The sequence below is a fragment of the Loxodonta africana genome, chromosome 22, assembly GCF_030014295.1.
Source record: "Loxodonta africana isolate mLoxAfr1 chromosome 22, mLoxAfr1.hap2, whole genome shotgun sequence".
Taxonomy (NCBI): domain Eukaryota; kingdom Metazoa; phylum Chordata; class Mammalia; order Proboscidea; family Elephantidae; genus Loxodonta; species Loxodonta africana.
This window is the reverse complement of record NC_087363.1, coordinates 37,971,611-37,999,608: the sequence shown is the minus strand read 5'-3', so window position 1 is coordinate 37,999,608 and position 27,998 is coordinate 37,971,611. Positions and strand designations below refer to the sequence as shown.

At 42.2% G+C, this 27,998-nt stretch overlaps 1 protein-coding gene across 1 annotated transcript; it reads right to left on the bottom strand.

The window, feature by feature from the left end:
- Positions 1–13: 13 nt before the first annotated feature.
- Positions 14–27,961, bottom strand: CCDC174 (coiled-coil domain containing 174). Its single transcript, XM_003409738.4, has 11 exons — positions 27,847–27,961; positions 25,136–25,240; positions 23,797–23,897; positions 18,451–18,509; positions 14,704–14,881; positions 11,543–11,638; positions 10,321–10,463; positions 9,756–9,850; positions 8,904–9,036; positions 6,790–6,942; positions 14–5,713 (listed from the first exon to the last, which is right to left on the bottom strand). The coding sequence occupies exons 1-11, from the start codon at positions 27,886–27,888 to the stop codon at positions 5,415–5,417; spliced, it is 1,404 nt and encodes a 467-aa protein (XP_003409786.1). The 5' UTR covers positions 27,889–27,961; the 3' UTR covers positions 14–5,414.
- Between the last annotated feature and the right edge of the window lie 37 nt (positions 27,962–27,998).

Sequence of the window (27,998 nt, the reverse complement as noted above, 5' to 3'; positions counted from 1 at the left end):
GATTCTGACTAATCAATATCTGTTCGCCCTGCAGGGAACTCACTTGTAAACCACCTGCATCCTTGACCGCGGAGATTCATTATGGTACCAAAGAAACGTAAAAATGATCCTCCCTTTGACCCAGTGGTCTCCCTTCAGAAAATAATGCCCAAGGGGCCTGCTTATAAAGGGGGAGGAGAGGTACTTGTATACAGATCAATGCTTGCTAAACGAAATTAAAAGATGCTTACAACTGCTTCATTCAAAATCGTGAAAGAATGCAGACAGCCAACAACTGGGGATGTGACTGTCAATGATGTATATTAATCTGAGGACCTACTGGGCAGTGATTAAAAATAACTGAGAAGCTGAGCTCTAGAAATAGTGGTCAGAAAAACTCAAATGGTATATAAACATATACACGGCACATGAAAATCTATGCAGACCATGATTTAGACTCTTCTCTTTTTAAGGTAAAGATGATCATTTTTGGAAAGAAGGTAATATAAAACATGAGTCTCCCGCAAAGACAGCTAGCACTTGTAGCTGGGAGACCCCTGGCTGGGAGTAGGGGTTTTTCTTGGGTTTTCCTGATAACATCAGAAAGCCCAAAAGCCTCCTTCAACATAAGCCATGTTAGTCAGAAACAGCAAACGGGCGGATCAAGGTATTCCAAGACAGCCCTGAGGCACCGTGACTGTGTGTGTGTGGAGAGGATGGTGTGCGTCAGGGCGAGGTGGACCTGAGGGGCCAAGTCTCCTAAGTGTTCAGACTCAGGTAAGTTCCATTATCAGTAATAATTGAGTAGATATGGAGAAGAATACAACATACCCCAGGGAAAATGCTCAAAACCAGGAAAAATTGCCACCAAGCCACGTAAGGTTTCAGAGTTGGGGAAAACAGGATAATTAGAAACGTAGTAGAGAATGTTGTTTAAATTGTCGGTGCTGAGAAATATTTCTGACCTCTCTCATTACCAGACAAACATACATTTATTATGCCTGAGTACATACACGTAGCCCGGGACTTCTTTTTAAAACGCCCTAATGGAGGATCAGTACTAGGCTGGGTACAGGTTTTCACTACACTTTGCTTCGCTTGTGAACACTTGACTATTTTGATTTTTCAGTTTTCCTAGACAATGACCTACACCAATCACACACACACACACACACTTCAAACATGAAGCTCGATGCCTACAACCTACACTAGCAAAACACCTCACCAACCAAGCCAGCTAGCAAGGGCAGGTGGAAAGGGCTGGGAGTTTCATTTTCTCTCTCCGTTTCCAATGGGTCAACAAGTTCTCATCAGTCACCATCTCTTACCTGAGTCATGTAGTTTCTCACATGAACTGCTTTACAGACAACCACTGTAGTTCAATTTACTGGCTTAAAAGGAAATAAACACATATGGCCTGGCTATGTTGTATTAACTGTAAAGACCAGTACCCGCCCCCATTCTAAGTTCTAAATTCTACTGCCTTGCCTGTATGTCACAACAAGGTTAGCTGAAAACCACCCTGCGGGCTGCACTACAGCTTTAAGAAGAAGTAAATTATCCTAAGTCTTTGGCAAATGTATGGCTAAACATAGCAGGAACCTCATGTATATGAATTTACATTTTCTCCGTTGGGGATTTTTCCAGCAAAAAAAATGATTTATTTAGACAATTCAGACCAACTGTAGCAAAACACACAAAGGCCTAGAGAAGAGATGACAGGGAAAACACATAATTCAAAGTAATTTCTGATCCAAAACGCTTCACTTAGCTCTCTACAAAGACATAACTAAGGCGTGGTCATGTTTTCCTCCCGGAGGGTTTGCCAGTACTTGCTCCCAAGATAAATATGGTCATAAGAGTACCCTGAATGTTTAACACACGCCTGGAAGAAATGTATTTGCCAATCCTTTAGTTACGAAAGGGAGGCTTGTACATAATCAGATCATAAAGCATGTAAAAACAGGTCTTTTAGGGTTGGTCTGTCCACTGCAGTAGCCTTTGGAGCACCTGGAATGTGGTTAGAATGACTAAGAAACTGAATTTTCATTTTATTAACTTAAATCTAAAAATTGAGACTCAATTCAGCTATTGGGAAAATTTAGAATACGATTACCTATGTTTGGAACAACTTGGGTAGGTGGCTCTACTTTTCCCGCTGAAAACCTTATGAAATCTAAGTACAGAATACGTATTCCTAGGGAAAACGCAGCATTCAGATTGAGACGTGCTGTAAAACACTGTGCATTTGAGGATGCAGTGTGAACAGAGATGTAAAATAACTCAGTAATTTTTGTAGACTGACTGTTGTTGTTGCTATGTGCCATCGAATCAATTCTGACTCACACTGAACTCCACGTGACCGAGTAGAACAGCCTCATGGGTTTTTCTTGGTTGTCGTCTTTACAGAAGCTGATTGCCAGGTCTTCCTCCCCAGGAGCCACCGGGTGGGTTCCAATCAACCTTTCAGTTAGCAGCTGAGCGCTTAACCATTTGCACCACCAGGGCTCCTTGTATACTTGAAATATTTTGTATATATTGGATAAAATACGTTATAAAATTAATTTTACTTATATCATGCTGCCTGGAGCCCTGGTAGTGCAGTGGTTAAGAGCTCAGGCTGCTAGCCAAGAGGTCGGCAATTCAAATTCAGCAGCCACTCCTTGGAAACCCCTATGGGGCAGTTCTACTCTGTCCTATAGGGTTGCTATGAGTTGGAACCGACTCGGTGGCAATGGGTTTTTGGTTTGGTGCTGTTGTAGAGAGCGGAGCTGAACTCTGGAGTGTGGGTAAGAACTCTATTGCCATCTGCTGGACACATTGGTACAAAACAGCCCGTGAGTAATGGTAAAACTTGCAGGGTGCTAACAGCTTAACTCTGGGTCTGAAACGGAAAAGGATGTTTAACAGCAGGGCTCACAAAACACTGAGCAAAATGTATGCTGTTAAGAGGGGATTAGAAATAGGTTTATACAGTCTTTGAAATTCCAGAGAAAACATGATTTAGTTGTTAGTCAACACTGACCATTAGTACAATGTAAACAGACTGCTTCTCTCTCCACCCTAGGTACTCTGGGAATGACAAAAACGTCACCTTTGAAGGACAGACCGTCCCTTGACCCCCTCCTCCCAGAGGCTCTTATTCCTACCCAACTACTTTTCCTGTCCCCGTTCCTTTCTACTCCATCGTCTGCCTCTCAAGTCCTTCTTTTACCTTACGTAAACATCCTCTTTCTCATACCTACCTGCTAATGTTTTTCTTTCTCCATTCCTTTTTCCTAATAATGCTAGCATCCCTAGCAATACTATATATTTTTTAATATTCCTATTTTTTTTCCTCCTCCCCCTTTATCCTACAGTTTCAGTTGGCTTTGTAGTTTTAGCTCTTACACTTAGGTCTTTGATCCATTTTATTTTGTATATGTGCTGTGAGGTATGAGTCTACCTTCAATCTTTTGCATGTGGAGATCCAGTTGTCCCAGAAACATATGTTGAAAAGACTATTCTTTGCCCGTTGAATTGTCTTGGCAACATTCTTGAAAATCAACTGACTGTAAATGTAAAGGTTTATTTCTGGAATCTCAACTCTATTCCATTGGTCTATATATCTATCCCTATGCCAGTACCACATAGTCTTGATTACTGTAGCTTTGAAGTAAGTTCTGAAATCAGGAAGTGTGAATTCTCCACTTTGTTCTTCTTTTTCAAGATTATTTTGGCTATTCTGGGTCCCTTGCATTTCCATATGGATTTTAGCCTCACCTGGTCAATTTCTGCAAAAAAGAAGCAGCTGGGTAAGTTGGTTTTAAGGTGTATTTATTAAAAGAGATACTTGCCTGATTCGGCTGACAGAAAGACCATTAATTGGACTGGCACCTTAGCCCTTGCTATCGAGTTTAGAATTAAGTTTGCAAGAATTTCAGATTTTTGTCTCATACTGCCGGAGCAACAAGATTCAGAGCAGATGGTGTTGAGAAAAACATGAGTCTGAAAGTTAGACATCAACTGGGTTTAAGTTCCAGATCTGCCATTTAGATGCCACATGATCTTGGATAGGTCATTTAGCCTCTCTAAGCTCCAATTCGCAATCCGCAATGAGAGCAGGAACACCAGCACTGACATGGTAGTGTTGTGGAATGGAGACACGGCACATCTCAGAGGCCTACAGGAGGGCTGGGTCCTCACTCACCCTTCCCCCTCCCCCTACTCTTTCAACGCACTTCGAGGACCTGCTCTATCACACTCTTGCAGGACTCACAGGCCCGGGCACTCAGTGGGCTGGGCACTCAGTGGGCTGGGCACTCCCTGGCCTGAGCACTCACTGGCCTGGGCACTCACTGGCCTGGGCACTCAGTGGGCTAGCCACTCACTGGCCTGGGCACTCAGTGGGCTGGGCACTCACTGGCCTGGGCACTCACTGGCCTGGGCACTCAGTGGGCTGGTGAATAACTTCTGACTGCTTGTCTGCAGTTGTAAAAGGAACATTCTGAGGGGTTATAGGCAGAGCAGAATGGGCAGACAATAAGGGCGGGTACACAGACACAATGCCATACTTCTGGAGCCTTCTAACCCGACCCCTGTCATTGTTAGTAAAGTTGTAAGGGACCTACCTACTCCTTACTCTATGCAGGCCCCAGTCTGATCCAAATCAGGCTTCTGAAGTGACCTTGGCTCCCAAGAGTGAGAGTAACAGGGCTATAGGACAAGCTGACAACCTCTAACGGGGACAGCTGAGGTAAATGTGCCCCACTGCACCACAGTCTCTGACAAGGCTCAGGAGCCTCACATATGTCACAGTCGTTCAACATTTCACCAAATGCCCACTATGGTCAGGGTGTTGGTAAGTCGCTTAAGTTGGTATGACAAAAGTAAGTCAATAACTTGGAATTCTACCTTTCTGGATTATGAAGCACTCCTTCCTGGTCTTATCATATGTTACTGCTTAATATTCCACCAGCTTCAGGGTACACCTGGATACCAGATACAGTGTCTCCTCACTTGCCATTGGATGGCGGGTAAAAATTCCTCCTAATTATGCCCCATCAACTGATCCGGAAGCTGAATCCCTGGAACAGGCGCCTGCATGCTCTTATTTGCAAAAAGGATGACACGGAACCCTTAAATCTGAGGAAGAAATGGGAGCAGGTATGAAACAGATAAGTTAAAAGCTCTATAGTGTCAAATACCACAGAGTAAATATTTCTACTGTACCACAACTTATACATAAATCCAGAAGAATGTATCTCTAACCTAATTAGAAATGAATGGCCAAGTGACAATATAGTTCCCACAGTATCACCTGAAGCCTTTGCCTTCTAGGGAAAGGGCAGGAAAGGGGAGTTACAGTTCAGTCCCTGAAGTTAAGCTATTTCCCTCACTCTGGGAGAGGAAGGTACCACGAACTGTACAAACTCAAGTCAGAATGCTTTTTAAGTTCATGTCACTTGTTTATAATATGATATCATGTCATCCAGAGTTTCAAACGTGACTGTGGGGGCCTGTGGTGGGCCGTCCGGAGCAGGGGTGGAGGATGCATGTGAGGAGTGGGGCTCACGGCTCTGGCCAGAGCCCAGCCCCAAGCTGCTCTGTGCAGGTCCAGGTCGGCTCCACGGCTGGCCACCAAAAGGACCAGTTCTCTTCTGACCCGCAAAGTAATCTGCTGGGGGGGCAAATTCAGGATCTCTCTCAGCCCGCAGAGCTGACTGCCTTTTCGACCAGTTTCCAAAGGAAAATTCTATTGAAAATAAGAAAGATAATACTATTAGAATGAATTTTAATTTTTTATTGTTTTTCAATTACTCTATATCTTTCTTAAAAGCCACCTTAAATTCCCTAGAGAACAAGTCTAGCAACAACAACACTATAATAGAAGGCATAATTAAAACCTAGAAAAGATGAAAGGAACCAGGCAAGGAAAGAGAGGGACTACATCAGATGGGGAAGAACCAAAGAAGGCTGGGCGGAAAAGGCTGTCAGCTTTGGAGAGACTGCCAATTACATTCGAGAGAAAGATAAAGAAAAATCAAATACTCAAATCATTTGTTTGACATGATGTTGCAGGTACTTGACACCAAAACACAAGCTTTGCCCTTTATTGAGTTTTGAAAGACACAAAAGGGACCTATCGAAATCCAATTTGGTATTTCTGTTTCGAACAGTGGCACTAACCAAAGGTACTCACCTATTTGCATTTCTCTTACCTTGGTCTTGAATCGTATTGGCTCAAACAGCAAGAGCTAATGTACTACTAAAAATGATCTCTTTCAAAGAGACATAAACCACAGTCTTCTTCCAAAGAGAGGCTGCCGTAAGCACCATAGTGCATTTACAGAAAACCTGCTAATCATGGTGTATTTACAGAAAACTGACCAATGGAGGTTTTGCATAATCCAATGGAATTATATGGGAACCAGTGTAACACATCACAGTTTTCAACTGAACATGAATGTGAAAAACAGAGCACATTAGAATACCAAACCTTCATATTTAGAAAGCTGTTCCTGAGTAATGGCGTGCCAAAGCTGTAGAACCACACAAAGGCAGCACGAATTTAGAAACACTTCCCGAGTGCCTCTAAAAATATCATCCTTTTGGCATGAGGACTTTGTAGACCCTGGCCTTACTTACTAGACCTCCTGTTTACAAACAGCTAGTGTCGGGGTATCAAGAGGAAACAAGTTTAAGGATCTGGAGAATTCCTCAGGCCTCTTGGGACCACTAGGACTCACCAGCATCACACGCTGATCAGGAGTTCCCTTCACAAGACCACTGATCGGAAAGGTTACACACCTTGGAGCCCTCCTCTCTTACCTTTGCCCCTGTCCCACTCCCGGACATGTGGCACTCCAGGCTTGGTGTCCTTCCTCTCCTGAACGATGACTTCTACTTTGCTGCTCTGGGCAGCAGTGGGAGGAATTGGCATGGCTTCTGGCTCTGGAGGCAAATGCTCAATAACATCTTCATCTGTTTTTGCAAAAGGGAGTAAGACATTATGACAATAAAGCTTAGAGCTTTTTTTTTTTAAGTACTAAATAGAACATGCTAATCTGAGAATAAAAGTAATAACCACTGTTTGCTGAGTGCCTATCATGTTCCAGAGAGTGGGTTAGGGCTATATTGCATTTCATTCTCCTAACAACCCTACTAAAGTTAGCACTGATATTTGCATTTTATAAATTAGGAAAATTAAGCTCAGAAATTCCATACAGGTAGAAAGTGACGTCAGCCAGGATTCAAACTAGGCTGAATGGACTTCAAAGCCTCTATTTCCCACTATGCCACTCTGCTTTCCCAAACCAACAATCAATAGACCAGAAATTCCCAAGTAAGAGTCTCAGACAAAGCAAGGGGAGTTAGGTGATAAAGAATTAAAGCTTGGAAATAGGCTTATGTAGACTACCCAATGTTGGCCATTTAAAAAAAAAAAAAAGATTCATAGAACGATGCGATGGTGGCACTTCACGTCTTCTGGAAATGAGAGGTATTCAGAAGATGGAGCAAAAATAGAGAAACAATACGCAGAATTTAATATGTTATGGAGAGAGAGCATTTATATGAAACTAAATAGATGATTTTCAAGTTCCTAAATGTCTCTGGTCTCTTTTCCCAAAGCTAAATTTGAAATATTTTTAGAGGTTAGAAGATGGCCCACAGCTTAGCCCAGGCTTTTGTGTGAGTTGGGCAGGCTTCTATCTGTCCCTTAGCACCCATATTCCCCACTTCTTCCTTTTGTTAACAGAACCTACCCCAAGTCTCAGTTGGGTACGTGGTCACCATGCCAGAGTGGCCATTTCCCAGCCTCCCCTGCAGCTAGGTATGGCCCATGGGACTAAACTCTGGCCAATGGGATGTTAATGGATAGGTTGTGTGCAACTTCCAAATCACATTCCTATAAAGGAAGCCGGTTCCCCTCCTTTCTCTTTCCTACTTCCCCTGGGTTGAATCACAAACAGGTACTAAAGACCAAGCTTTGAGTGTGCAGATAAGAGCAACATTCTAGAGAATAGCAGAAATAGCAAGACAAGAGAAGGCCTGGGTCTGGATGACCACCTGGGGGCAGCACTACTAACCTGCCCTGGACACCTGAACACCTACCCACCTCTAAACTATTAAAACAGAGAAACAGGCTTCCATCCCATTTTAGCCATTTACTTAGGGGCCTCTTTGTCAGAGCAATTTAGTCTATATTAGCATAACTAATACAATAAGCTACTTTAACCACAATATTTAACGGTGTTTCCTAAGGAAAACGTGCTCCACATTCCAAATTGCCAGCTTTTAGAGCACAAGCCTTGGGTAAGCTTTGTTAACCTAAATTCTTTACTTCACTATCTGATTTTGTGAACGCATTTCTTTCTTTCTTTTTTTTTTTAATAAAGAAAAACGAATATATGATAATCAACAAGAACTACAGCCACAGTAAAAAATTTAAGTCTAAAGACTCTATGCATACAACTAAAATTTATCTTAAGATCTATTTCTCCACATTTCAGTTTCTAAACTGTGCCATTCTCTCATGCAACCCAATGCACTGTTGGTCAATATCCTGGTCTACAGCCTAAAAATATCTTTTGGAGTGTCATTTCATATCACTTTGGTTATAAAAATTGTTCCTGGCAGTACCTCGAATGTATATACTGCTTGCTTAGAGAGTAAAACCAAAAGGCTAATCTCCATATTGACAGTACTATTAGTGAGATATCAATGGAAATAAGATCTTTCCTTGTGAAGTATGGAGCCCTGGTGGCACAGTGTTAAAAGACTGGCTGCTAACCAAAAGGTCAGCAGTTTGAATCCACCAGCAGCTCCTTGGAAACCCTATAGGGCAGTTCTTCTCTGTCCTATAGGGTAGCTATGAGTCAGAATCGACTCAACGGCAAAGGGGTTTGGTTTTTTGAAGTATAGTAATATGAAACATGATATACCTCCATTTTCTTCCACTGCTCCATCTTCTTTTGATTTTTTCATCTTTTTTTGTCGGAGTTTGGCAAGTCTTGCTTCTAATATAGCCTTTCGCTTTTCCTTTATGTTTTCTCGTTTTGTTCTCTGATCTGTTGTCTGAATAGAGTAGAAAATTGGATGATTATTGGGTTGCAGTCTAATTCACAATATTCCTGTTCAAAACGATAAAATAATTAATTTTATTCTAAAAATAAACTAGTTAATTTTCATTCCACTTCTAAGAAACTATCCTTGAGACCCTCAAAATGAAGACCCCTGAAGTACTCTTATACGAGCCCTCTGGTGGGTTTAGCAACTTGAATTATCTTGGAGAACTTAACATACAAGAAAATGAACGAATTCTGTTGTAGTCCTTAATGCTTTAAATAATGTGCTATTTTTCACCCAGGCTACCCTAAAAGTACCACATTTGAAACCAAATTTAAAACATCAAAGTACACAGGTTACTTTTGAGCAGTTATGATCTTAAAGTTTGAAACACAAAAATAATATGGCAATTACCTTGATAAACCATAACCAAACCCATTACCGTCGAGTCGATTCCGACTCATAGAGACCTCACAGGACAGAGTAGAACTGCCCCATAGGGTTTCCAAGGAGCGGCTGGTGGATTCGAACTGCCAACCTTTTGGTCAGCAGCTGAGCTCTTAACCATTGAGCCACCAGGACTTCATTACCTTCACACAAGTCATAAAATAGCATTTTGACTATTAATTTTAATTTCTAAATAATTTACTAGATTTTCTGCAGTAAGGTCCAATAAGGAACCAGCTACTCAAATCCTTCTTAACATCAGCTCTGAATTTAATTTGTACCTGTTCTCGCAGCATCTCTAAAGTTTTCATTTGCTTGTTTCTCAGCTCTTTATCTCGGGCAAAGGCAAAATATCCAACACCAAGTTGCCGGGCCTCTGAAATAAGTCAAAATTACCCAAAAGATTAGATTTTCCTGATTGATAAATTACATTCAGGCCAAATTTCCTACTAAAGCAAAAAGAAAGGCAGTGATATTTGGCACAAGTTTAAAATAAACCAAAAAAAAAAAAAAGCAGCTAAGCAGAAAAAGTGAGAACTAGTTCCATCTTATCTGCCAAGTGATAAGCATAACAAAGAAGACTGATTAATTCTCAGCCATGGCTGGCTCCTTTTCTCCTGGGGAACAAACTCTTGGATTAACAGACCTTCTGTTAGGAGGATCTTCTGAACGTGAGTATGTTTTAGGCTATAGAGTAAACAGAGGGGATATTTACAATTTCCAAAGCAGAATCCTTTATTTCTGTGCGAGAGCTGTTGCTTTATGAATATTGTCCTTTATACTTGTCATTGGTTCAAGATTTAAAAAAAACAAAAATGATGAAAAACTGGAAAAAAAGAATTATACCATTTTCACGAATGTCTTCATAATGTATGGGTCCCATTGGCCTTTTTAGGGCCTCCCTTTCTTCTTCTTCCCATTGCTGGCGCTGGAGTTCTTTTCTCATATCTTCAGATAACAAGGTTTTTTCATTAGCAGGACTAATGAAACTAGTGGGAAAACAGAGCAAAAACTATCTTCAGAAAAGAGCAGTGAGAAATCAAACCTAAAGCTCAGTGAGCTGGATCATGAATAACACTGTATGAGCAGAAGGTTGATTCCTACAGAAATATGCTGGCCCGAATGCTATCAGAAAATTGATAAACCACTCTTAACCTTTCTTTGATCAAACTCCCAATTCACTGTATTAGCTTAATGGAATCTTGCCTCAACACTCACGACAAATAACTTTCCTTCCCAACCCAGTCCTGGACTTAACAGATGGAGGTGGCCCAGGCAGGGAGAAGAGACTCCAGGCCTTCTCTGGACAGTCTCTGGTCCAGGGATATGGAAGCTACATGACACTGTAGCCTGGGTAGTGCCTGCTCCCTGATGGCCAGACCCTGAGAGGCTTGGGGTGTCTCTGGTCTTCTGCCTTGTCCTAAGCCCAAGCAGGAAGCTGGAACCCACAGAAGGTAGGAATCTGGACAACTCTGACAAGGTGGAGCTTTTCCCAACACTATTCACAAAGAAGCTGCCCTTATCAAGAGGAATGTTATTCCCTGGGATGTTTTAGCAATTATCTTAGTCCCCACAGAAAAGGGCCTAGTTATAAGGGCCTTACAAAGATGTATAATGAAAAAGTTATGTAATAAACTACCTACTGCTCTGCCCTCGCTTGCTTGTGGAGTAACCAAGTGTATATTCTTAAACATTTTTCTTCATATAGGTTTTTTTGTTTGTTTGGGGCTCATCCTATATTTATTACTCTGCAGTTACCTTTTCCAGGTTATGGACATCCTTCCAAGTATGCAGATACAGCTCTAACTCACTCCTTTTATCAGATGCACAGTACGGACGATCAACTATCCCCCTGCTAACGGACAGCCAAGTTGCTCCCTGAGCATGGGTTATGTGTATGTGTGTATGTTAACCACTAAAAAGTACTTTAGTAAATATTTTTATACATTAATAAACGATCTCCTTACTGGTGCAACAAAAGTATCTCATTATAAAACAGGGTCTCCCACAAACAATCCCGCTGCCTGCATTTCAGAACTGGGCAAAACTCTGCATATCACACACTTACAGCCTCCCCTGAAGATTTTTATCCATCTCCAGCAGACCTGGCAAATCCTTCTTCATACAGCGCCGGGATCGTCCTAAAGAATCCACATAATCCACCCTGAAATGAAAGCGAAAAGATATGAACGCAGCTTTGTACACTGGTGCACGGTGAAGAGTGAACGAAGGCCTCATCACCAAGAGGAGCCCTCAACTGAGAGATCGTTACGCTGAACAGGAGGCACATTTTAAAGTTAAAAACTGACACACAATAAGCTCACCGTGCCCTTCATTAAATCTGTTTTAGAAACTGTAGAAAACAATTGATCATTTACGGTTCTAGTTTCAAAGGTAAATCACCTACACATACCCTTGCTGCAATATCTCAGAACTTGCTTAAATATGGTTTAAAAGAACTGCCTCATAGGGTTTCCAGGGAGTGGCTGGTGGATTCAAATTGATGACCTTTTGGTTAGCAGCCAAACTTTTAACCACTACACCACCAGGCCTCCTTAATATGGTTTAGACAATTCTAAATATTTTATCAGCATCTTAGCAACTTCATTCTACTTTAGTCCAGATTCTCAACTTGCTCATTTCCTCAGTCTTCCCAAATCTGACTTTTTATTCTTGCCCTTATTTCTTCTAATTGGTACACTCCGTCCCACCAAATTAGAAATTTCTTAATATAAGTCATGGAGTTTTTTGGATTCTTTGTAATTATGAGGGAGTCAAGTGACATACATTTTATACCATGAAAGTATCTCAACAGTGGCCAGTCTATTATTCTTCTTTCCGCATTTTGCCGATGGCAAAGCAAAACGAAATATTTTGCCTTCCCACAACTGGAAATGCGGACATAGTTCCATGGAAAACATTTCATTTGCATTACGATGCAAAAGATTTTTTATTTTTTAAACTATGGGCAAGGAATCTCCCAAGACCTTTAGCAGGGTGCTGAACACATAGTAGGTGCTCAATAAGTACTAGGCAACGGATCAATCCAAGGTCAGATTTCCACACATGGGGATTTGCTTTTGTTAGCGATTTGTTTCCTCTTAAATATGCTGATTTCAATTGTTAGGCCGTGATTGAAAAACTCAGTGTCTGAGAATCCACTACTATAGTCCTGAAACTAATTACCAGGAGAAACGGAGCCTCCAACTGCAGAACGCAGTTTCTTTCTTCCTTTTTTTTTTTTTTAAATGAATGGGGGAAGAAAACCATCTAGCCAGATGGTCTGCATAATTATTTACAATATTTTTGCAGAAAGCTTTTCCACCACCTGGAACTTAACTACCGACAGGATTTTACAAGCAGTTACAATTCTGAAGCTTAATTTAAAAACGAAAGTGTCAGAACTGCTTGCAGTGCGTCCTCCTTCACCATATGGTACCATGTGACACCTTCAATTACCCTCCAAACTCCTCAAATCACTGACAAATTGCTTGTAATCATACAGGCATTAATAAGGAAAACAACAACGCACTAGCCCTTTCAAAGGAGATGAGATTTCTGCTATGAAAAGCAATCACAAGCTATTTTGTTTCTGGAAAAGGCATCCAAGACATACAGACCCCATCAAAATAGAAGTGGCAGGACAGTAGTCAGCAACTGGTCTATCTAATCAGCAGTCACTTACTGAGCAACTCCTGGGGGCAAAGTCTTATTCAAGGTGTTGCGGATACCACAAGGAGGGATAGGACTCAAGCCCTCTTCAGAGGGCTCTGGGGGGATGCTAAGGCATATCCCCATGAAACACCAACACCAGGCAAGACATGAAAACTACCAAAGTTTGCCTCAAATCTTTTTCTGGTAACGAGGCCAGGAATGGGTTAGTAATAAAAAGTAAGACCCAGAGGGGCAATAAGTATATTAACCGTTACCCGAGTTCAGATGAGGGAGAAAGCACGCAATTCAGGGCGCCAGGGGGCGAGCCTATAGGTGCTTCTCTTTTGGCTCCATATAACACGCAGCCACAAAACCTACCCCAAATGGCATCAGCTATTCAGATGAAAAGTTTTTAGAAGGTAGGTATTCTTGAACATCTTCTGACACCTGTTTTATTCCAGGAAGGAGAGCTAGAGCTGGTCTCTTTGGCACTTAGATGACTTGCCCACGGTGCCAATGATGGACAAAAGGTCCACAAATGCTGCAGACAGTCCTATGCCATTCCTAACAAATACTCCCACAAGGAAGATATTTGAGCCTTGGTGGGAAGACAGGTGGGCTCTCCACAGGAGGGAGGGTGGGTAGGCCAGGTCACTGCCAGGAAATCGCCACAGCGTCAGCAAATCTGTGTGGTTTTAAAGCCCTTCTGAACAAGTTTCCAGATTACAGTATCTTAGGGAGAGAAAAATCATTATAATGGAAATTTTGATTTCTGTCTGTCCTTATTGACACAAGGGTCTCTCTGTAAGGAGAGGATGAGTTTGGTTTTTTCTATCATCCCCCTACATAGAGGTAAAATTCAGGGTAATTTCAACAACTAAGGTTTGTCCAATGCCTGCTTACACTTCCCAGACAGTTTCTTGAATAACCTAGAATACCTCCTGAAGGGAGTTTAAGGCTAACAGTCACGGGAGCTGGGCATTATTAACCCTATTTTACAGAGGAAACTGAGCCTCAGCAAGGTTAGAACCTGATCAAGGTCATGCCACCAGTAAAAATTGCAGTTACAGCTGTCCCAGCCCAAGGTCCATAGTGTTTATACCACGCTGCCAGAGAATGTCACAGCCATTAAGACTTACTGTACCGACTCTGTCAATTTCTTTTTTGCTGGAAACAGAGATCCTCACTAGCTGGACAACTATCCATTATGTCTGAATAAAGACAAGCGTAAGGCCGTATCACAGGTAACAAAGGAGCATGCTTTGGCCTCAACAACTCTATCACATTAATGAACAATTTTGTTAGCAGAAACACAGAAAACAGGCTTGTTAATGTAATCCCTATGCATCTCTGTGCCTGGCATGGTGCTTGGCACACAGCAGGAGCTCGGTCATCATTTGTAATTATTGTAATAACCTAATCCAATCTTATTTAAAGAGGGGTCTCAAAGAAAACTGAAGAATAAAAATGGTTCAATAGCAACTAAACAAAAGGCCTCTTAGAAAGTAAACACACACACAGAGTAAATATCAGTTGGACAACGTTAACATGATCTAATGGCACACTGTCACGAACCATTCTTCACTGGGGTCTTGGGGAGGAGGTATATCTCTTTCAGAAAGACGTTCTTCTTCATCTTCCCTTTCTTCTGCCTTTCTAGAATCTCTATTCGCACCCAACGCATCCATTTCTCTGCGCTTGTCTATGATCTTCTGTGTGAAATCCACAAGGTACATCTCTTCCACTTCTTCATCTACAACATAAAAATCAATTTTCAGATTCCTGACATCAAAAAAGAAAACCATATGTGGGACTGGTATGAAATGGTCACGGTCACCACAGGGCTGCTCAATGACCCGTGACCACTCACTCATCGATATGTCCACCCCTCCCGGAAGGCTTACAAAGACACACAGCCACCCCAGGACCCTGACAGTGAAGCTGGAAATAGGCCATCTGAGATGTATACCACAAAAAAATCTCTAAAATGTCTCAAGTTTTCTGCTGCCTTCTGAATACACTATGTGACTAAGCAACATCGTCTCAGAATACCATTTTAAGGTAATACAACCATCTGATTCTAAGAGACTCACTCATCCAGTAACACAACACAGAGGCAGAACTGCATTTCGCATGTCATCAGATCAGGACAACAGAACATTTGTGCTACAGGTAATAACACCTCTCTAATCACATGGGCTGTGCCATTTAACCCGAATTCTCCACTTGCGGTATGGTAAGTGTTTTAAGGGCCGTAACAGAAGTCATCTGAATTCTTTTCAATCAACAAACACCACTTTCAGGCACGGCAGGGTGCCAGGAACTGCAGGGCCTACAAAGATGTGCACTGTCTGTCCCCAGCACTTATAAGCTACTTGAAAGCCAAGACCTAGACAGGTAAGTAGCAATCCGTGACTTTAATTTAATTCAGGATATCTGTATTCCCAAATAATGTTTTAGATGAAATTTCACTATACTGGATTTAAGATAAAGTCACTGAGGACAGAGATTAAGCTCTCTGAACAGATACTAGGTTCCCTATGACCAGGTGGTGTTATTATCCCCACTTTACAATGGAGAGGAGCCCTGGGGGCGTAGTGGTTAAGAACTTGGCTGCTAACCAAAAGGTTGGCAGTTCAAATTCACCAGTCACTCCTTGGAAACCCTATGGGGGCAGTTCTATTCTGTCCTATCGGGTCACTATGAGTCGGAATCGACTCAAAGGCAATGGGTTTGGTTTACAGCGGAGAATAACTGAGGCTCCAAAACTTAATCAACTTGCTCTGCATGACAAAAACCCAATCTCCACGTCCACAGGCCCACTCCTTGAACTTGATTTCTCTGTTAACAACAGGCATAGAGTTTCAATCAAAAGTTTTTTTTTTTTTTTTTTTTAAAGAAAATAAAAGCCACAACATACCTGAACTAGGGAAGAAATGTGCTCTCCTAGAGCTGAGTGGGAAACGCTGGTGGCGTAGTGGTTAAGTGCTATGGCTGCTAACCAAAGGGGTGGCAGTTCGAATCTGCCAGGCGCTCCTTGGAAACTCTATGGGGCAGTTCTACTCTGTCCTATAGGGTCGCTATAGGGTCACTATGAGTCGGAATCGACTCGATGGCACTGTGTTTGGTTTTTGTTTAGAGCTGAATGACAAGCCCACATAACAGTGTGGCCTTCTGGTGGATGGCCACCCTGCTGCTGCTTCAGTAAGAAGGCACCGTGCTCCCCCACGGCTCCTAGGCTGGGCGGCTCCCTACCACGCCCCTGCTGTCTGGGATGAGGTGACCTGGGTCCAGACCTGCTTCTCTCCTGCTGCTCCGCCATACCCTGTCCCACGCACCCCACCCCTGCCATGCTCGTCTGCCCCGCAGAGCTTGAGCCCTCTCCACCCCCTGCAGGATCCCTTTCTTCAACTCTCCAGAGCCTTAAGACCCACCCCAGAACCTGTCTTCTCCCTAAAGGCTTCCCCGACAGTGTATTCACTTTCCCTGCCTTTGGCAATGAAACACACGCAGCCTGGTAAAATCTCTTCTACAACTGTCTAACTGTGGGCTGGGTTTTCTTCTGGGGGTAGGGGAGTAAGGCAAAGGGGGATCTTTTTTATTCTTTAACTTTTAAAAGCAGTTACAAACATATCACAGAAAAATAGAGAAAAATAGGGGACAAGGAAACATAAGCCGATCACTGTTATACAATCATAATTCCTCCCCTAGTCTTTTTTTTTTTTTAAATATAACTACACACGCAAGCAAAATTTTGCTGAAGATTATTCAAAAGCAGCTGCAGCAGTTTATCAACAGGGAACTGCCAGAAATTCAGGCCAGATTCAGAAGAGAACGTGGAACCAAGGATATCATGGCTGATGTCCAGATGGATCCTGGCTGAAAGCAGAGAATACCAGAAAAACGTTTACCTGTGTTTTACTGACTATGCAAAGGCATTCGACTGTGTGAATCATAACAAATTACGGATAACATTGTGAAGAATGGGAATTCCAGAACACTTAATTGTGCTCATGAGGAACCTGTACATAGAGCAAGAGGCAGTTGTTTGGACAGAAGAAGGGGATACTGATTGGTTTAAAGTTAGGAAAGGTGTGTGTCAGGGTTGTATTCTTTCATCATACCTATTCAATCTGTATGCTGAGCAGATAATCTGAGAAGCTGGACTATATGAAGAAGAACAGGGCATCAGGATTGGAGGAAGACTCATTAACAACCTGCATTATGCACATGACACAACCTTGCTTGCTCAAAGTGAAAAGGACTTGAAGCACTTACTGATGAAGCAGCCTTCAGTATGGATTGCACCTCAACATAAAGAAAACAAAAACCCTCACAACTGGACCAATGAGCCACATAATGATAAACGGAGAAAAGACTGAAGTTGTCAAGGATTTCATTTTACTTGGCTCCACAATCAACACCCATGGAAGCAGCAGTCAAGAAACCCAAAGATGCACTGCACTGGGCAAATCTGCTACAAAGAACCTCTTTAAAGTGCTGAAAAGCAAAGATGTCACCTTGAAGATTAAGGTACACCTGACCCAAGCCATGGTATGTTCAATCACATCATATGCCTGTGAAAGCTGGAAAATGAATAAGGAAGACCGAGGAAGAACTGACGCCTTTGAATTGTGGTGTTGGCGAAGAATATTGAATATATCATGGACTGCCAAAAGGACAAACAAATCTGTCTTGGAAGAAACACAACCAGAATGCTCCTTAGAGGCAAGGATGGTGAGACTGCATCTTACATACTTTGGACATGTTGTCAGGAGGGATCAGTCCCTGGAGAAGGACGTCATGCTTGGTAAAGTACAGCGTCAGCGGAAAAGAGGAAGACCCTCAACGAGGTGGACTGACACAGTGGCTGCAACAGTGGGCTCAGGCATAACAATGACTGTGAGCGTGGTGCAGGACCGAGCAGTGTTTCGTTCTGTGGTACATAGGGTCACTATGAGTCGGAACCAACTTGATGGCACCTAACAACAACAAGATAATTAAACGTAATTGTGGCCTATGTAGACCTTGTCCCCTAACTTTGCTTTGTGAGGTGCTGTTCGCCACCTGACTGCCCACCTTGAGACCAGAGGCAGAGAATCTGGATCACGCTGCACCTCACAGCACCTAATGTGCTGCCTGGCACCCACCGGGCAGTAGGTCAATTAATGCTAATGTTCTTGTTTCCATGCTGTCACAGAAAGTAATCCATTTGATTTTTAAAACTTCTCCCTATTCTTGGCTATTTTAACAAATAATGTAATATCATCAGGGCTATGAACGGCAGAAAATAAAGAAGTATAAATAAATAATTGCGTTTACCTATGAAGTCTCCTTTAGTCATTTTTTCATATAATCTGGCTTTTTCTTCCAATTTTTCCCTAGGAGATAAAAAGACAAGTATTAGAAACGGTCTTACCACTGTCACTTCTTGTAGGGCTGTCCCTCCCTTCCCCCACCTCAGCCCAACTGCTTCCATCTGCCCAAGAGAACCATCTTGACAAGGGGCCATAGGTAGAGCGGACCACTCTCCTCCAGAGGGGACCTCAGACCCACCCACACCAGGACACCAGCCCTGCTTACCTGTCACCCCCACAAGGTCTGGATAGTCCCTAACTGACCTCGTCTCCCACCCTCGCTAACCCTCAATCTTTCCACTCTACCTCCCCTCCTGGTCTGACATCAGCAAATTTCCTATGTCCCTAAGCTTTTGTCTTTATCTTCTGCTCTGACACCTGACTTTCCTACAGGTCTGAAGTGGTGGCTGTTTTTTCTCCCAAATTCCTTCCTCTGGGCCTAGAGGGAGAATAGGAATTCTCATTGCCACCTTCAGACTATTTATGCTCCCTTTTCTCTCAAAAACCCAGCTCCTCTGAAGTCGTCCTCATCAGACTATCCCTCTGCCTCTTTGTTGCTGTCATTCAGTTCTCCCCAACAATCTCTCTTATCCATTGAAATGTTTACCTCCTGGCTCCCCACCTTCCTGTCCAGCTTCCTCCTACCATCATCCTCAGGAGCAATCCATCCAGAGCTCCGACCTCATCCCAGTGACGTTTCTCTCCAGCCCATCTCAGCCACCCATACCAGGGTCATACCCTGCACCTTACTGTCTGCATCTCAAGTACCCCACACTCTGACCATTACCCCCTTATCCTTCCAGCTAATTCTCTCCTCTCATTCATTTCTCTGACCCACTTTTCCACTGCCCTTTGTCCTTACCTCTCTCCACACGCAGCTCAGACTCCTGGTTCATTCCCCACACGGGCCCTTGTAAAGCCCTCATCTCCCTGCCCTCTCTCCCTCTGTTGTATCACTCAGTAAATACAGGTTACACTCCACTCTGACCCACTCTGCCACTATCCTTAGCAGCTAAACAGAGGCTGAAGAAAAATACACTATTGTGCTGATGAGTTTTACTTCAAATGTGTGGCTAAAAATCTCAAGTGGGCACTGAGCACTACCTGGAAATCTTCCCGTGACCTTCTGGTAACATTGATTTGCCACTCCCCTTCCCTCCAAAACATACACCCTCCCCCTTCCTTGTTCCTAGCTGAAGACCTCAACTCTTAGTCTGCTGAGGGAAGAAAAGCAGTCAAGCAAGGACTCCTCACTCATCCATTGCCAGGATTTATACTCCTGTGCTCTGCCTGCCTTTCCATTACTGCAGAGGAACTCTCTCTGCTCCTGGCTAAGGCATACGGCACCTCAACTATGCTCTCTTTCCTGTATCATCAAATTTCGCCTATTAGATTCGTGGTTCTCAAATTGTGGTCCTTGGACCAGAAGCATCAGCATCACCTGGGAACTTGTGAGAAATACACTTTTTAAGGTCCCACCCAGACCTCTGGAATCACAGTCCCTCAGGGCAATGCCCAGGCATCTGTGTTTCAATAAGCCCTCTGGTGATTCACTCTGATAAACCACTGTACTAGACCATTCACATCAGCATTCAAACATGTTATAGTAACTCTCAGTTTGTTTTGTGGGCTCCCATCTTCTTCATGACCCCAGGCTCAGTCCCTGGCCTTTGCTCAACCTCTACATGCTCCCTAGATGATTCCACCAGACCCAGGACTTCAAAGGCCATCCATCTGCCAATCACTCCAATATTTATATCTTTATATCTCCCCAATTCAGCCCCCATGTCATCCCTAAACTATGACTCACAAATCAAACCTGGTGCATACTAGATGCTCAAGAAATATCTGATGAATGAAAAAACTGAGTTAATGCTCCAGCTTCACTTAATTTAAATGCCAAATGCAACTTAAATGCCAAGAAAGAGAGATGTGCCCACACAAAAATATTTTCTATTTGCAACCTTCCAAAAGAATCAACAAATTCAATGCAAAACTCTTTGTATCGCTCAGTTTTCAGACAAAGATTTTTGGTTACTTATAGCTTATTAGGCTTCTCCAAGGGCACTAGAGACCAATCTATTAAGAATATGAAAACGTCTGTAGTTTTATACAGAGGACGAGTAATTTATTCACGACATAAAACTAATAAAAAAATAAACATCAACCCTGGTATTTCAACAAAGCATCCTCTCTGCTCACATTAATTCTGGTGACATTTGTTTTTAGCGGGCACAGATCAACTAAAAGGGCTACAATTTTTATTCTGGAAATACTTAATGATGGTAAAGACAAGCTCTAAAGAGGTCATCTGAGCTTTCCCTTGTGAATGATCACACTTACTATAATGAAAAATTCCCTTTCTAATGACATCCAAAGGCAAGCCCCTTGGTCACATGGCCATGTGCTCCTGAACAAGCTACTTAACCTCTCTATGCCTCAGTTCCATATCTGTAACAGACGAAAATAGCAGCATTGCCTCTTAGGGTTGTCATGATGTTTAACTAAATAACACATGTCAAGAATGCCATTAATCATGTCATCTTTATCACCCTCATCTATATCAAAAAGGCTCCTCTTCTACTTTACAAATTCATTCAACAAGTATTTATTGTGTGCCTGCTATGTTACAAGCACTAATTTAGATGCTAAGGATTCAGCAATGAGCAAGACAAAGTCCCAGTTATCAGGCAGTTTGCATTCTAGAAGGGAAGAGGACAACACATAAACCACTGAAAAGAGTGCTGTGAGGGAAATAAAAGCAGATGTTGTCAATGGAAGCTCTTTATTACGAATTCACAGGGTGCTTGCTAGACCAGCTTGACCATATTGACCATATTAGAATTGGAAAAATCATCATTTTGAAATCATCGATGTAATACGTTGCTCTGTTTTGGAGGAGACTTCATGTAACAAGCAGTGTCATAGAATCTTAGTCTTAACGAAAATAAAGGTTACAAATATTTAAAAACAAAACCGGGTGTCAGGATAGAGTAACTGGGTGGGATGCTAATTTAGGTAAAGTAGTCAAGGAAAACTTCTCTGAAGGTGACCTTTGAGCCAAGACTTGCACAGAAGAGGCAGTCAACCATGGGAGGATCTGGGGGGAAAGCAAGTTAGGCAGAAAGAACATTAGTAGGAATGAACTGACACGTTCAAGTAGGAAAAGGCCAGTACGGTAGACAGCGATGAGCAAAGGAGAGAGTCATACAAAATAAAGACAGGCAGACTGGCAGGGAACATGGAAAGGATACACAGGATGCAGCGTCACAGAAAGATAGTTGTAAGACAACAGAAATAGCCTATAAATGAATAACGGTAATTAAGGAAGATGTCAGAGAAATGGCCACTGGATTTAGCAGATGAGGAAGTCACTGGTGACTTTAAAGAACAATTTTTTCAGTTGGGTAAGGAGGATGGAATTCAGAGTGCAAGAGTATGGGGCACTGATCTGGGGCCCACTATGTGCCGGACACTACATATCTCCAAAGGACTTCGTGAGCTGAGTATTAACTCCCTCACTTCAGAGGTAAGGAGAGAGTCTTAACGGATAAGTGAACTTACCTAAGGCCTTATACCCTACACCCTCATGGAAGAGGACTAGTGCCTTTGCCAGCTCTAGGGAGATGCAGATGTCCCGGAGACCATGGATAGCATGGAGCAGAGTGAACTAGAGATTACACGGAAAGTTGCTGGACAGAAAAACCACTGCAAAGTAGCAAGAACTCTAATATATAGAGTAAATCGTCAGATTCTGATAACTTTCAACAAAACTAAAATTCTGAGAATGTGTGCCCAGTATGAGAAAGGAGTTTCAAAAATTAACAGTTTTTTAAGTAAAGAAAGTCTCATGTCACTAGAAAATCAATACCCAACAAGAGCTAATACTCTGCCTTTTATGTTCATACCCAAGAGCTGAGCGACCTTAGCAACCATTGTTTGCAATCACAGAGTTTTTACTAAGCAGTGTATCCAAAAGTACACGTGGCAGTCATGGCAGATGTCGAAACGGGATTTTCTATGAGCTCTGGGTGATACCACCAAAAAGGGGGGGAGGCACTCTTCTTTACAGAAGAATTCCAGCTAACAAATGGATTAAAGCATGCTACAGATGGAATGATAGAAATATAAAAAGCATCATTTTGAAACCATGAATGTAATAATTGATAAGCAGCAAGGCTGATCATTGATGACAAAACCACTGCACAGAAATGTGTTTGTGAACAGGATATCCAGTTTCAAAATTTCCCTCCTCAGATTACTTATTAATTACAAAGGAAGAAGCACCTTTTACAGTAGAGAAATTCAGCAGCTTCACTGAGCCATCACCCATAATGACCCAAACTGACATATGAGTCAACGAGAAGGACACACCATCACCTATGTAGTATTATTACCAAAAATATTTAACCTGACTCTAATCAGATTGTGGTATTGTTGAAACAACTGGCCTGGACTCTTGAAAAATGTCAATGGTATAACAGACAAGCAAAAGAACTGTTACAGATTAAAGGGGACTCAAGAGATATATCAACTAAATGCAATGTGTAGTCTCTGATTGAATCCTGGATTAATTTTTTAAAAACTAAAAAAGCCAATACTGTGTTGAGACAATTGGGGAAATTGGAATATGGACCATGTTAGAGGTAACACCATTTTATCAGTGTTAAATTTCTTGGGTGTGATAGCAGTACTGTGGTTATGTAGGAGAACATTCTTATCCTTAGAACATATATGCTGAAATATTTAGAGGTAAACTACCACGATCCTTGCAACTTACTTTCAAATGGTTCCGAAAAACAAAGTCTCTCTCTATATACATAAATGCACATGTGCACATGCAGGCACCTGTGTGTGCATCTGAGAGCACGGGGGAGAGAACACACATGTACCAAGATATTAACTGGTGAATTTAAGTGAAGAGTACTAGAATGTTCATAGTACTCTTCTTTCAATTATTCTATTGGTTTAAAAATTTTCAGAATAAAAAGTTGTGGAAAAAATGTAGGGTTTCAAAATGCTGCCATGCTACCTGGCCCAGACACACTATACAGACAATTCTTAAATGTTTGTTGATCATCTTACTGCTTACCAAAGGCTCAAAGTGGGACTCTAGTTCATCTTTTAAACTAAGGTTGTATCTTACCTTCTTAAAAGACTACAGACACATTTGCAGATTATAACAAAGAGTATTCGGCTAGAAGGATGCTAGAAATTAAAACTGTAAATCGAAAAGAATAAAACTTAATCTTTCATTTCTTTGCTAGGGCAGCCTCAAAGGTACGTTACATTCATCAGTGCTTAACTTTACCTCGCTTTGTCCAAAGTCTTCTGTTCCTCAATCTTCTGTTCGGCATCCTTCTCAGCTCGATGTGAAACTCCTGCATTCTGTTTGCTCCAGATACTTGGTTTCTGGAGAATAATTTAAAAACGCAAGACAGAACCACCACATGACTGCAAAAATCTCTACTCGTGCACCAAAAAAAAAAAAGATCATCAAACCTTATGACTCGGGGGAGACAACTAGATCTTACGACAGCTAACCTATGTCCTATAAATACACACGTGTATGGCACTGTCTTAGTCATCCAGTGCTGCTCTAACAAATGCCTACAAGTGGACGGCTTTAACAAAGAGAAGTTTATTCCCTCACAGTCTAATAGGCTACAAGTCCAAATTCAGGGTGTCAGCTCCAGGGGAAGGCTTTCTCTCTCTGTTGGTTCTGGAGGAAGGTCCTCGCGATGCATCAGTCTTCCCCTGGTCTGGGAGCATCTCAGTGCAGGAACCTCAGACCCAAAGGACACGCTCCGCTCCCAGCAATGCTTTCTTGGTGGTATGAGGTCCCCCTGTCTCTCTGCTCACTTCACTCTTTTATATCTCAAAGAGATTGGCTTAAGACACTACCTAATCTTGTGTATCTCATCAGTATAGCTGTCACTAATCCATCTCATTTCATCATAGCGATAGGATTTACAACACATAGGGAAATCACATCAGATGACAAAGTGGTGGACAATCACACAATACTGGCACTCATGGCCCGGCTAAGTTGACAGATACTTTGGGGGGACACAATTCAATCCGTGACAGGCACAACAGCTGGAGCTGAGAAAAAGTCCTAAATTGTATAAAGAATTTCTTTATACAACTGCATACAGGGACTTCTATACTTTTATCTCCTGAATGTTTACAATTTAATTTAAGGCTCTAATGGAAATGTATACATTACAAAGAATTAGTAATACAAATAGTAAATATCATTGCCACTAAAACTGGAAAACCATTCCTAACTCTTAAAAGCATCAATACTTTCTGCTATATTCCTGTATCATTCAACTGTTTATCTCTGTTTCGATTGACAATACCTATACAACCAGAGAATCTCCTCTGAGAATGTAAAGAATCTGCTTATTAATATATTTTTCTAAAAGAAGTGCTAAAGAATAGAGCATTATAATGTGCTTTCCAGTAATCTTACTTCCTTCTATTCTAACATTTAAAACGTTTCATGCAGATGTTCAAAATACAACACAGGGATTTTTCCATAATATTTATAAGGAGTGGGCACAACTGACATTTCCAAAAAATTTAAATATGGTGTAATTCCCCCACGTTCAGACTCAAAGGAGATAGTTAGATCTTAGTTTTACCTTATGAGCTGTTTTTGGCTTTCCTGAAACTCCAGCATCTTTTAGAAGTTTTTCTTGTTTGAATTCTTCTTGTTTGCGAAAGAGTTCAGCCTTAAGGTCTACCAACTAGAATAAAATCAAAGAGCAAACCAAAACATTAAATTAATTCTAACGGGTGACTGAGTTTCTAAGTTACTGTAATTCTCAAAGTAAGATTTTAAGTTCCTCTAAATGAACAAAAAGGATACAAAATTAAATGTTTTAAATGGGTAATTCAGTACAAAATAAAAGCAAGTGGTATTTCACTCCAGCTCTGTTGCAAATACAATTCCACTGTACTTTCAACACTCAAGGCTGTCCTCTGGGGAAGGAAAGAGTGATAAAGTGAAGGCAAGAAATGAAGTCTGCATCTTTTAAATTCAGATTCAACCAACATTATTAAGCACTTTCTCTCTGACCGGCACTGTACTTGGCTCTTTCATATGATAATCTCATTTAGTCACTGCAACAATTTATTATTTCTAGAGGCAACTGTCTTTGTTTACTAATTATCTGAGTGCCCAGTATGTTGTGGCATATAACACTAAAAAACAGAATACAAGCATGAATTAGACATACTTCCTGCCTCAAACAGCCTATAACCTAAGAAGAAAGGTAACCTAGAATACCAGTAAAATGCAATCACCACGGCCTCCACCAGACTGAATCCAATACAACCAGATGGTGCCCGGCTACCACCACTGAATGCTCTGACAGGGAGCACAATAGAAGGTCCCAGACAGAGCTGCAGAAAAATGTAGAACAAAATTCTAACTCAAAAAGAAAGACCAGACTTGCTGGCCTGACAGACTGGAGAAACCCTGAGAGTATGGCCCCGGGACACCCTTTCAGCTCAGTAATGAGGCCACTCCGGAGGTTCACCCTTCAGCCAAAGATTCAACAGGCCCATGGAACAAAACAAGACTAGCGGGGGCGTACCAGCCCTGGGGCAGGGACTGGAAGGTAGGAGGGAACAGGAAAGCCGGTAATAGGGAACCCAGGGTTGAGAAGGGAGAGTGTTGACATGTTGTGGGGTGGTTAAACAATGTCATACAACAATGTGTATAGTAACTGTTTGATGAGAAACTAGTTTGTTCTGTAAACCTTCATCTAAAGTTCAATAAAAAAAGAAAAAAAATGCAATAAATGTATAAATGCCTTAAAGAATGGAAGAAAGTAGCATAAAAACCCAGATTAGGGAGCACTTCCGTCTGTCCAGAGTGATCACAGAAGGCTTTGAGTCAAGCCTTAAAAGGTAGGTGAGATTTCAACAGCCAGAAATAATGTGGGCTGAGCGGATGATAAGAACAGCTCCAAGTATATTTTCGATACACTAGAAAAAGTAAGTTTAGCAGGATCACAGGGTTCAAATAAGGGAAAGAAGGCAAAGGAGAAAAGAAAGGGACAGCTAGGGGAATACCCATGCTTATCCCTCAGCTGTATCAGTCACCACTGGCTGCTTGGCAAAAAAGGCATATGACAGTTGCTGAAGAATAATTTAAAAAGAGTCCAGGTACAGCTGGTCCAGGCAAGTACAGGTGTTTGTAAATCAGATACTTAAAAAGCCCAGCATCACTGACTGACTTTTAAGGAAATTCAAATGACTGAGTTCAACAACTTCTATTTTGGTAGAAATCAATTTAAAAGTAACCTTGGCAGGGATTTTTAATAATGTAAAGGGTAGTTTTATCTCAGGACCTAATATTCTACAATTTTAAAAACAAATCACGAACTTTTGCCTCTTGGTCTAAGACTTCTTATCTACCTCAATTCTCCACATATTCTCTTATTCTACAACTACTTTGAAACTGTGAAAGCAACATGCTCAAAAAGCAATACCAAACGGCATTCTCATTATGATAATTACTAATTCTAACCTGTTAGGATGACTTTAATATTCACAGTTTTCTGGTTTCTAATCCTCAAGCAAACATAATAACAAGTACCAGTTTTCCATATTAGACAAAGAAAAGGAGCGCAAATATTTAGACACTTAGATGATTTCCATTGTACTCCCTTTGCATCCTAATACTCTGCCGTAAATACGCGTTTAAATCAAAGGTTTGCTTTGATGTAATGGAAAAGGTAATAGCTTTGGAGTCAGCCAGCCCGAGCAAGCCCGGTTCTATCACTCAGAATTCTGTATGTAACCGGGGGGGAAACCGCTTCATCTCTCTGAGCCTCCATTTCTTCATCTATAAAACAGGGCTATTAACAGCACCGCCTCCCACAGCTATCAGATCTCTAAGGAATAAGTCACGCTCTAATGATCCGGGAGGAGCTTGCGGGTTCCTGGAATGGAGAGGAGGAGTGTGTCTGCAGAGCAAGGGCGACGGGCCGAGGTTACTCCTCCACCGTCGACCGAGGCAAGGCTGGCACGGTCCGGGTCCTGGCGTACAGGAGGCCTGGCCGGTTGTGGCCGAGGGGAGGCAGGGGATATTCCTGACCGCGGGAAAAGGCCAAGTTCAAGTTCGTGTCTGAGGGGAGACGTCAAGTCTGGGTCCATGTTCGCGGGAAGAAGCTAAGTTCAGGACTCGTAGGAAAATTGGCCCGGGTCCCCTGTCTGAAGGCGTGAAGCCAGGTCCAGGTTCCTGGTTGAGGACAAAGGGCCACATCTGGGTCCTCAACTGAAGAAACAGGCTAGGTGGGGATTCTGTCTGCTGGAGGCGGGGAGAACCCACACCCCAACTCACCGAAGAGGTGGTGACGTCCAAAGGCTTTTTCCTCCGGTCCATGGTCGCTCTGGATGTCCTGAACTAAGGCGGATCCTCCGTGGCTCCCCGCAGGGCTGACAAGCCTGTCTTTAGCGCAACCGGAAGTGTCTGCTTGGACAGCGACCGTGAGC

Excerpts from the sequence above, each read along its gene's own strand:
- CCDC174 (XM_003409738.4), bottom strand. The coding sequence starts at position 27,888 with ATGGACCGGAGGAAAAAGCCTTTGGACGTCACCACCTCTTCG. Across the intron at positions 11,639-14,703 it reads CAAGACCCCAGTGAAGAATG|GGTGGATTATGTGGATTCTT; the intron begins GTTCGTGACAGT and ends CTTTCATTTCAG. Across the intron at positions 9,037-9,755 it reads TAGAGATGCTGCGAGAACAG|ACAACAGATCAGAGAACAAA; the intron begins GTACAAATTAAA and ends TACTCTATTCAG.